Source organism: Lathyrus oleraceus, chromosome 7 (genome assembly GCF_024323335.1).
Source record: "Lathyrus oleraceus cultivar Zhongwan6 chromosome 7, CAAS_Psat_ZW6_1.0, whole genome shotgun sequence".
NCBI classification, from domain to species: Eukaryota; Viridiplantae; Streptophyta; class Magnoliopsida; order Fabales; family Fabaceae; genus Lathyrus; species Lathyrus oleraceus.
Window position 1 is genome coordinate 274,194,758 of NC_066585.1, and position 12,076 is coordinate 274,206,833.

The window sequence follows — 12,076 nt, forward strand, 5'->3', positions numbered from 1 at the left end:
GAGTGTTTTGAGTACAAAAAGTTTTGATCTTGAAAATCCAATTCAAACCCCCATTTCTTGTGTTTCTTGTCACCTTTTTAATTAATTAATTAATTATATATCTTTATAAAAAATACTAATTATTTTCTATGTTTATTTTTAATAGAACATACATTTCTTACCAACATATATTATAACTTATGTTTAATATATTTTATCTAATATTTAACAAATTTAGTTTATTCTTTTAAAAATACAAATTTAATATAATTTATTAATTAATTAACATAATTAATTGATATTTTTATTTAACAACTTAATTTTAATTAATAATATAAGTAGATGAAAAATTAAATTTTAAAAATTAAAAAGAAAAAATAACATTTGTAATTTAATTGACAAAATAGTCATTTATTTCTCTTCCTTTGATTCTTCTTGCTCTCTCTCACCTATTTCTCTCGTTCCTACTTTTACTCCATCAATTACACCCTAACTATTTTTATAATCAAGGATCAGTGTTGGTCAGTTTGCATATAACATTTCTTTTACAATTTAGTTTTATTCTTGTATGCAGGTTCATTAGATTGTGCTCGTGTCGTGATGTGTGTTTATTACTGAATTTGTATTTGTGTTTTTTAATTTTACCTTCCTTTTGTATGGTATTTGCAATGTAATTTAGTGTCATTGGGTTATTTAGTACCTTATGATTTCACGTTTCCCCCATGAACCTTACACAACAAAAGACAGAAAAAGCAAATCAATGTTAGTACGTGAAAATCTATCTGTTTTCGGTAACAATGATTTTCTTACCAGCAATAATGTTATGAATATACTATACTATAAAAAAAAGCTTTAAAACAATGTGCAAAAGCTATAAGTATTACAAACTTTTTAACTGTAATGATTAACGATACAAATGGATTTATTAATTGAACATAAAGTAAGAATTCGTAATACAAAGACAGAAAGTGAGAAAACCATCACAAATAACACAATTATATATACATGAAAGTAATTTTAAGAAAAAATAATTCCGGAACAAGTGATTACACTCAGCTTCATCAAACTTCTTCAAACAACATCGTACTATGTCTGTTTTTCTGCCCACACACTCTATGTCCCTCGAAGGCTTTATTTCCAAATTGATCGATGATAGTATTTAAACAAGCGAAGAAGACGAAAAGCAGTGAAAGTATTATATAAGCTCAAACATGGCTCTTAGTGATGAGGAGTTAATGGTGGCCATTTCCCAAGCTTGGGGTGATGGAAGAAGCTTTTTGGATCCGTTGGCCATTTTCCATATTTGGGGTGATGGAAGAAGCTCTTATGGATTGGTGGCCATTTGCCATACTTGGGGTGATGGAAGAAGCTTTTTGGAGGCAATGGAGGCAATTTTCCGAACTTGGGGTGATGGAAAAAATCATGCACTGGAGGGAACTTGGGAAGAGGTGGAAATGGTGGTTTATTGAATGGAGGAAACTTTGGGAAAGGAGGAAGAGGTTTGATAACAACTGGTGGTTTATAGATTGGAACAAGAGGAGGATGGGGCTTGATGATTGGAACTACTACTGGAGGTTTGTATATTGGAACCACAGGTGGTTTTGGAATTACTACTGGAGGTTTGTATATTGGAACCACAGGTGGCTTTGGAATTACTACTGGAGGTTTGTATATTGGAACCACAGGTGGCTTTGGAACTACTACTGGAGGTTTGTATACTGGAACAGGTGGTAGAATGGGATGCTCAACCTTTGGTGGACACGGTTTCTTGACCGGAACAGGCGGTGGAAGTGGCTTTGGAACTGGAGAAGGATGAGGTTTGTAGATTGGAACAGGTGGTAGAATTGGATGTTCAACCTTTGGTGGACAAGGTTTCTTGACTGGAACCTGTGGTGGATGTGGTTTATGATAAACAGGCGTAGGCGGTTCATGATAAACTGGTGTAGGCGGTTTATGATAGACAGGCGTAGGCGGCTTATGATAGACAGGTGTAGGCGGTTCATGATAGACAGGCGTAGGAGGTTCATGATAGACAGGCGTAGGCGGTTCATGATAAACTGGCGTAGGCGGTTTATGATAGACAGGCGTAGGAGGTTCATGATAAACCGGCGTTGGAGGTTTATGATAAACAGGCGTAGGCGGTTTATGATAAACGGGCGTAGGTGGTTCATGATAAACCGGTGTAGGCGGTTTATGATAAACGGGCACAGGAGGTTTATGATAAACAGGTGTTGGCGGTTCATGATAAACAGGAGTAGGCGGTTCATGATAAACAGGCGTAGGCGGTTTATGATAAACGGGCACAGGAGGAGGAAGAGGTTTCTCATAGACAGGTGGAGGGAGAGGTTTCTCATAGACAGGAGGAGGAAGAGGTTTCTCGTAGACCGGTGGAGGGAGAGGTTTCTCATAGACAGGAGGAGGGAGAGGTTTCTCATATACCGGCGTAGGGGGAGGGAGAGGGTTCTCATAGATAGGCACAGGTGGAGGGAGAGGTTTCTTGTAGATAGGAATAGGAGGAAAGAGAGGGTGATGCTTATGGAAAAACTTTGGTGGAAATGGTGGAAAAACTTTAGGTGGGAAATGAGGAAGAGGAAGTTTAGGAAAAAGAGGGTGTTTATAAAAAGGCCAAAAAAATGCTGAAGCACATGTTGCTGATGAAAACTTAAGTTTACCAGCAGCAGCAGTACTGAGAGTATGTTTCTCATCAGATTTTGAACTAATCACAATTTTGGTGTCTTGCAGACCATCATGAGCAGGACATGGTGTAGCCGATGCACTATGCAGCTGAGCATAACACTCTTCTTTCAGTTCACCTTCTTTAACAATGTCCTCTGGAAGTGATACTTTGAAATTTCCATTGTTATCAAGCTCACCAGCCCCTCTTGTTTTAAAATGTCCACTTTCTTCCTTGCAGTCTATTGTTACTTTTAGCCCTGCAGAAAAAGTTACTCACAAGATATTAAAATCAACCTCTACATTTTCCGTATCCTACTATAACGAAAAAAGTACATGTATCTGACATCAGATACATGTATTTAGAAATAACTCAGAGTAGGCTAGACCGTACCTGAGAAAATCTGACTAGTTTTAATGTTGTTCTGCTTGCAGTCTGCGCATTCTCCAATGCCAACTACCTCAACTGTACTATGGCAAGATCCTATTACCAAAAAAGCAAGAGACAGCCAAAAGCACACAAGTGCTCCTTGGCTTCGAGTGAAAATCTGCATTACACAAATTCCTAAAATCAATCACTGAATAAGATACAATTGAAACTCAAGAGAAGCTATTAAGCTTCTTTGGTTGGATCATGTAATAATGTGAGTGTACTACTAATTTGAGATATGCCTAATATATATACACAAAGTTGGACATTATCTCCAAACCACACCGACATTGAAATTTAAGAACCTCACATGCTTCAAAGGTGGTTATCAATTATAATCCTCAAAGAAAAAGACATTAACATGCAAATACCAGCTATTCCGTGAACAAAATCACACTGTCTTTCGTTGAACTCATTATAGTTCTCAACTATAAAGCTAACTGTATAGTTAATCTTTATTACAATATACACATATCATTATCTGTCTCTACCTACTTAAGGTGCTAATAAATGTTTTTACATTGTACTAGTATTGAAATGAAATGTGTTCTTTTTCGACAAGAAAAAATGATTGAAATGTTTCTATACTTTTTCACATGATGGATCATTTAATTTTACTACTTTGAGCTGTTTTTTTTCATCAAAGGTTGACAATGAAGCAGTCAACTTGAGTTATTCTTTATGATTATCAACTGTATGAGTACAAGTGCAGATTTAGAAATTTTTACAGAAGATCATGAAGATAGTACTAGTGTTATTGCCTTTGGGTTGGACACGAGAAAGACACTGCCACCACACATTCTCATGATCTTCATATTTCTTTTTCAAAATACTACGGCAATATTTCTATGTAAATTAATGAAATATTCAATAGAATAGAAGTAAAATGATGAAAAATATAAATTGTTGTAAAATAGAGAATTAAATAGAAAACGGACAAACTTAGATTTGTGGTAGGATAACCGACAAACACAAACTAGACACTTACACTTTTAATTGTGGTGCTTATTTATGTGAGATATCTGTCATTTTTTAAAATATGTAGTATCTTTTAAATATTGAGAAAATTGAATAGGCCGCTTCTAATAAATTTTCATAGTTGGCTTCTTAACAAGTTTTCAAAGCATCTGTTAGCTTTTACATTGAAAATTAAAACAAATTTATTCCAGAAAGATGACAGAGATCTCTTAATGAGTTTTTGTTTTGTTTTGTTTGGATCATATGAGAAGTATTTAGGGGTTAAGAAATGTGAAATTTGATGTGGCACATTCGTTAAGATTTTTAGGAGGGTTCTAAGGTTTCGGAAACTTATAACCTTCTACTTTCAGACAATTGTGAGAAAAAACAAATGTTAGAATTTCCTTCGTAGTATAACCTAATAGTTATGCTCCTTTTAATTATCCTAGGATAAGTCTCCTATAGGTATGAATCCTTTGATACTTAGATTTATCAGCCAATAAGCCTCCTATAGGTATGAATCATGAGGGATTTCGTATTGGGATGGATCAAAGCAAGTTTGGTCTTAGCCCTTACAAGAACAGTATCCTCTAAGCGAGGCTGGGCAAACCCAAATCGTAGTTTGTTTTTGATCTCGTAAGGATCCGATCGTTGGAGGGGTGTCATAATATCTATATGTATTTTCCTTCAAGTACATACGAACCTTATTAGGTTGATTACATTTATCATTTCAAAGAGTTGTGTGAGTTGATTGATATACACTTTAACTCGGGCAATACCATCATTTATTTCTCTATATCTTTTATTTTGATGAGGGGTATCATGGTCAATCTTACTTTGACTCTTGGTGTTCTTTCGCAATGATTAGTATGTATGGCGCTAAGAATTCTAAATTTGGATTTTGTCTTTTGAATTTTGAGGCGTTTCATCACCCTTAAGGTTTCCTAGTTTAAAAGGTCATTTATAAATAGGAAACAATCACTTCTTAATTTTCTTTACGCGTTCTTTCCCATTCTCTCGTGTTTCTTCTTCTCTGGGTATCTCACTCGAAGTTTGCTTCTTTTCGTTTGGTTATCTGCACCCTACTATTGCATTCATCATTTTGTTTGAGTCATGATATGCTCCTATTTCTTTTATTCATGTATCTATTTTCTGTGTTATGTAGTTGAATGTCATGTTGAGTGCTGATGATAATGTATGTTAAGTGTTATTGCAAGGTGTCTTTCTTTAATTTAAAAACATATACTCATGCATACATATGAGTGTATTTCTCTGAGGGAATCCCCATTCTTTCCTCATCTTCTCATTAACATTTTTCTTAGTCATGGATAATCTATGTTGATGTGAAAACTCTGTTCGGTTGCGTTTTGTGCCAAAAAAAGTCACAAAGTGTGAGTAAAATTATATAGTATCCAATGAGATTGTCATTAATTTGACTAGGGAGATTGTACTTGTTATTAAAATGTGTAAAACACATAATCGTAACAAGAAGTAGGCAGATCGCGATGTATTTGGGTTTTTTATGAACAAGATTGTCACAGCTTAATCACTTTATACTTATAGGTGTAACACCCTAAAACCCCCGCTCGAAATTATACGGAATGAATCAATTATAAACAACTATTTCACGTAGGATGTTACATAATCTCCACATTCAATCTGCTCTATAACACTTATTAAAATTAAATATTTAATTTAAAACATTTGTCATCACAACAGAATTAATCATTAAAAACTACTACTCAATTAAATAAGTTCAAATCTAACTTTTATTTAAAATTAAGCTCAATCAGGGTAATACGCCAACATCAACACAACTCAAAACTAGGAGTTATAACATTTAATCTCGCAACAATAACTCATAATAAATCTATAGAAATATGCTTTTCTATTTTGTATATACTGTAACACAGTACATAAGAGGTATTTATAGAATATGAATTACACTAGGAAATAGGGGTAATTATTCTCCCTATAAATTCTAATCCTAAATAAGGTAAGAATAGAATAATACAGTTAATTACTATTTAATTACAATTTAAATCTAGCCATAATGAGTTGTACGACAAAATCTATTTTGATTTTGTACTAATATTCAACACTCCCCCTCAAGCTGGCATGAATATATCGTTCATAGCAAGCTTGCACACCATGTTATCAAACAATCTCTTTGGAAGACTCTTTGTGAGAACATCTGCTACTTGACTTTTGGTGGGTATGTAGGATATACAAATCTCACCGCTGTCAATTTTTTCTTTGATGAAATGCTTATCCACTTCAACATGCTTCGTCCTGTCATGTAGGACATGATTATGGGCAATAGAAATAACATCCTTATTATCGCAGTAAACTTTAACTAGAGTTGGGAAAAAAAACTTCAATTCTTCCATGAATTTTTTGATCCATAATACTTCACAAAAACCATGGGCCACAGATTAGAATTCAGCTTCTGCACTGCTCCTGGCTACAACATTTTGTTTTTTGCTCCTCCATGCAACTAGATTTCCACCTACAAAAGTACAGTATCCTGAGGTAGACCTTCTATCATTAATATTACCTTCCCAATCAACATCTGTATAGGCTTCAACCTGTATATGTCCTTTATTTCTGAATATCAGCCCCTTTCCTGGAGTACCTTTCAAATATCTTAATATTCTGAAAATAGCTTTAAAGTGGGTGCCCCTGGTGCATGCATAAATTGGCTTATTACACTCACTGCAAAGGCTACATCTGGCCTTGTATGTGATAGATAAATTAGTCTTCTAGCCAATTATTGATAACATTCTTTATCTACTATTTCATCTTCAGCAACTGACTTTAGTTTCACATTGGGATCCATTGGTGTTTCTACTGCTTTACACCCTGTCATCCCTGTTTCTGCGAGTAAATCGAATATATACTTGCGCTAGTTGAGAAAAATTCCTTCTTTAGATCTTGCGAACTCCATCCCAAGAAAGTATTTTAACTTTCCAAGGTCCTTGATATCGAACTCAGCCTCAAGTCTTCTCTTCAGATCATTAATTGCTTTGACGTCATCTTCTGTAATAATAATGTCATCAACATACACTATTAAGATAGAAATCTTACCTTCACATGAGTGTTTAAAGAACATAGTGTGATCTTCTTGACTTTAGGTGAAGCCATGTCTCTTAACAACACTTCCAAATCTCTCAAACCAGGCCCTTGGCAATTGTTTCAATCCATATAAGGATTTTCTCAATCTGCATACTTTGTTTCTTCCAAGATTTTTTCAAATCCAGGAGGTAAACTCATATATACTTATTCATGTAATTCTCCATTTAAGAAGGCATTTTTAACATCATATTGATATAGTGTCCAGTTGAAATTTACTGCAAGAGAAATAAGAATTCTGATAGAATTGATCTTAGCAACCGGGGCAAAAGTCTCTTGGTAATCAATACCATGAATTTGAGTAAATCCTTTTGCTACTAATATCACTTTGTATCTTTCCACACTTTCACCGGCCTTGCATTTCACTGTAAAGACCCACTTACACCGTATTGCCTTTTTATCTTGTGGTAGATCAGTGATACTTCAAGTGTTATTTCTGTTTAGAGCATCTATCTCTTCTTTCACCACTAATTTCCAATTCGGATCACTTAATGCTTCCTGAATAGTTCTGGGCACAAACAAATTATAAATCCTAGACACATATGCCTTGTGGGTGTGTGATAGTTTGTCATATGACAAGTAATTTGACATAGGATGTTTAGTGCACATACGAGAACCTTTCCTCTCAGCAATTGGGACATCGAGGTCAGGAATATTTTTTCTCACAAAAATTGGAAGATTAATATCAGGAAAAGACAAATCAGATAAATCATTGGATGAGTAATAAGGATTACCAGATGAAGAACTAGAAGATAGATTATCAGTAGGACCTTCACTTGGTAAATCAGATTGGATTTCTACTAGAGAGACAATAGGGTTTGCACCATCTTTGTGGAATTTTTTTCGCACATACACTTTAAGTTCAGGATTATCATCCTTAATCAGTGTTTCTCCCCATATTTCAGATTCTATTATCTTAGCACTTGGGTGATTTGTAGTCACAATATCATCTAGAGCAGGCAAAGTTTCCCAAAAATTATCTTCTTTATTATTACATTGACTCTCCCCCTGAAGAGAATTTTTAAAAAACAGTTGATTTTCAACAAAGTGAACATCCATGCTTTCAAAAAATTTCTTTGTAGCTGGGTTAGAACATTTGTATCCCTTTTTATTGGATGCATAGCTAAGAAAAACACATTTTTCGGCTTTAGGATCCAATTGAGAACGAAAAACATTGGGGATGTAAACATAATAGAGACAACCAAAAACTTTAAGCGGAAGATCCGTAATAATACAAGATGTAGGAAAATTGTTTTGTAACACTTGTACAAGACTTTCATATTGTAACACCCGAGATGGCATTCGATTGGTGGGGTGACAAGCAGTTAATAAAGCATTTCCCCATAGATACTTAGGTACATTCATAGAAAACATAATAGCTCTAGTAACTTCGAGGAGATGTCTATTTTTTCTTTCAGCAATACTGTTTTGTTGCGGAGTATCGCGACAAGTGGATTGATGAATTATCCCCTTAGTTACAAGGAATGTACTTAAATATTTGTTGAAATATTCAGTGCCATTAGCATACCTTATAATGCCAATCTTGGTTTGACATTGATTGTTAATCATGTTAAAAAAATCTTGAAATCTTTGTTCAACTTCTGATTTCTTTTCCATGAGATAAACCCAACACATCCGCGTATGATCATCAATAAATGTCACAAACCATTTTTTTCCAGACATAGTTTTAATTTTTGAAGGACCCCAAACATCACTGCGAATTAAATAAAAAGGTCTGGAAGTAGAATAGGTTTTTGATTTAAAAGATACACGATGATCTTTAGCTAAGTGACAATCTTCATAATGAAATTGTGAGGAATTTATTTCTTTGGAAAAACTAGGAAATAAATGCTAAGATATGAAAAACTAAGGTGGCCTAATCTTTTATGCCATAACATAACTTGATTTGAAACAAGGGATGAGTTTGTACTGTTTGAACTGAAAAATGTTGTATTCCCAAACTGAATTCCATCAAGGTAGTATAGTCAATTCATCTCTCTAGCAGTTCCAATCGTCTTCCCCAAGTTCCGGTCCTGAAAAACACAAGTAGAGGGACGAAAAAGAACATAACAATTAGTGTCCTTAGACAATTTATGAACAAATAGAAGATTACAAGCGAATTTAGCAACATGTAAAACAGATTGCAAAGTGATTTGCTATGAAATTTTTATGTTGCCTTTGCCTGTAATACTTGAATAACTACCTTCAGCTATCCTAACTTTTTCAAAACCTGAACTAGGAAAATAGGAATTGAATAAATAAGAGCAATTAGTCATGTGTTATGATTCCCCTGAAGCTATTATCCAAGGGTTAGAGTAGCTGTGGGAAGATAATGTCCAAGAATCCTTACTTGTTTGTGCCACAGTTCCAATAGGAATATTAAGAGATGAATTGAACTTTAGAAAGTTAAGAAGGTTATCCATTTGCTCCTTCGTACATGGAGACGAATCAGCCTCATTGGTCGTAGGCATAGGATGGTCACCAAACTTGCCAGTCTTGCCATGGTTTGGTCGTCCATGTAGTTTATAACAAGTTTCCCGAGTGTGGCAATTGCGTCCACAGTAGTCACAAAATAAATGAGTCTTGTCTCCACCTCGTTGATTAGGAAGTGGTTTATGATTGACATGGGGAATTTCCAAGGTAGATCCTTCAACTGGTGGAGGGACAGCTGCTGTATTTTTACCAAGCATCACTTGCCGACGAGTCTCTTTGCGACGTACTTCTGAAAAGACTTCACCAATTTGAGGGATAGGATTTCTGCCTAGAATTCGGCCACGAACCTCATCAAAATTAACATTTAGACCTGCAAGGAACTTGAAAACACGACTAACATCCACCATCTTCTTGTAATGTTTGCTATCGGCAGGTGATATCCACTCATACTCATTGAAAAGGTCCAAATCTTGCCAAATACGTTTGAGACAATTGAATTATTTGGTGATTGAATCTTCACCTTGTCGAATTTCTCCCAGTTTGAGAGTTAATTTGTAGATTTGGGATTGATTTTCCAAATCAGAGTACATTTGGGAGACACATTCCCAAAGTTCTTTTGCAGTATCATAACAAAGATAATTTGCACCTATCTCTTCATCTATGGAGTTGACTAACCATGTCATGACCATGGAGTTTTCAGCATCCCATGTATCATAATCTGCACCTGCCTTGTCTGGTTGTTTTTTGTCGCTAGTGATGTAGCAAATCTTTCCTCTCCCCATGAGATACATACGAACGGATTGCGACCATCGAAGATAATTGGCATCGTTCATCTGAATTGTTGTGATCTGAACAAAGTGGTTTTCATGGTACATCCTGACTAATTTAGGTGTTTTAGATTTGGGTGAGGAATGTTTGGGTGAAAGTGAGGACTCGGTATCAGACATTATGTTGGATGGAAAAAAAAAGAACAAACAGCGCAGAAGCAAAAACAAAAACCCCTAAAGAATTCTTTTTTTGCTCTGATACCATATAGAAATATGCTTTTCTATTTTGTATATTTTGTATATACTGTAACACAATACGTAAGAGGTATTTATAGAATATGAATTACACTAGGAAATAGGGGTAATTATTATCCCTATAAATGCTAATCCTAAATAAGGTAAGAATAGAATAATATAGTTAATTACTATTTAATTACAATTTAAATCCAGCCATAATGAGTTGTATGACAAAATCTGTTTTGATTTTGTGCTTATATTCAACAAAAACAAAACATAACTTCGTCTTCCTATTGTTATATATCAGAGCAACGATAATCTAAAATGCATAAAAATGGAAAAGAAGAATATCCTCAACGCCATCCTTCAGTTCTAAAACAACTACTCATTTACCTACTTGTATGTACCCAAAGAAGAAACATAAAGCACCATAACAAAACAAAGGGGTGAGAATAAGCTCAAAATATATAGTGGTGCAAAAGAATGCAAGGTTATCCTAAAGGAAAAACATTAACTTTCATACATCTCAATTATGTAAATCAATACAACAATTACTTAACAACACCCAAAACTACCCATCTGCACAAGCTTTATGTAATGCAATGCAACAACGACTCAACTCATGCATGTGGTACCAACTTAACAAAGGTTCTTCATACAAAGAAGGTCCCAACATCTGAACCCCTAACCCCTCATATGAACTTCGAAAAAATCACTAGTCCTAACATCTGAACTTGTGATTTGCCTCTTTCACAACAATGGCAACATATGATGCATGTACAACATAATACACAACCACAACAACTCAACAACAGATTTATAGTTCCACATCTAACTATAAATAACAACATCAAAGTAGTCCCCACGGTTGGACTACCCACCACAATCTCAATTATATGTTAATCACATAATTATCTCATCACGTGAGCGATGTTGCACGTGATTATTCCAGTACCTACATGCTTTTGCTCCTTTTTTCACCTGATTTTCACTAAGTCCTTATTTCTCCATACTTATCATTTTTTCATATTTCTTTGGCCTTTATTCTTCATTTTTTCTCCTCTTCAACTTGTTTTGATTTGTTTCTTCAACCAAAAACATGCAATGACAAAGTGTCACCACAACCCCAAACTTGAATTGTTGTTTCTCCTCAATTATCTTGCTTGCACTGCCAATTATAAATAGAAAATAAGTTACACAATAACAATTGAACATCACCATATAAATTTTTCTTTACCTAACCATCAATCTAGCTTCCAACATCAGTCCGAAAAATTCAAAAAACATCCTCAAACTTCAACAAGTACTCAACCTATCTCTCATCTCACCTTAATTCACGCAATTGATAGGATAGTCTGTCAATCAACATGCAAAATAGTTTACACTAAGTTTGATCATATTATAATATAATTCGTCAAAGAAATCAAAACCCACACATTTGAGGGCTTTTTCGGTTGTAACTTGGCTT

The 12,076-nt window shown here is 34.7% G+C and overlaps 1 protein-coding gene across 14 annotated transcripts; it reads right to left on the reverse strand.

Moving 5' to 3' along the window:
* Positions 1-857: 857 nt before the first annotated feature.
* On the reverse strand, positions 858-3,320 carry LOC127101395 (proline-rich protein 4). Of its 14 annotated transcripts, none has more exons than XM_051038795.1 (4): positions 3,047-3,320; positions 2,190-2,912; positions 2,073-2,141; positions 858-2,024 (listed from the first exon to the last, which is right to left on the reverse strand). In XM_051038795.1, the coding sequence occupies exons 1-4, from the start codon at positions 3,204-3,206 to the stop codon at positions 1,198-1,200; spliced, it is 1,779 nt and encodes a 592-aa protein (XP_050894752.1). In that variant the 5' UTR covers positions 3,207-3,320; the 3' UTR covers positions 858-1,197. The 14 variants fall into 14 exon arrangements, with proteins under 14 accessions (XP_050894752.1, XP_050894751.1, XP_050894758.1 ...); XM_051038794.1 differs by having other exon boundaries at positions 858-1,919; positions 1,968-2,024; positions 2,073-2,912; XM_051038801.1 differs by having other exon boundaries at positions 858-1,919; positions 2,112-2,141; positions 3,047-3,319.
* Between the last annotated feature and the right edge of the window lie 8,756 nt (positions 3,321-12,076).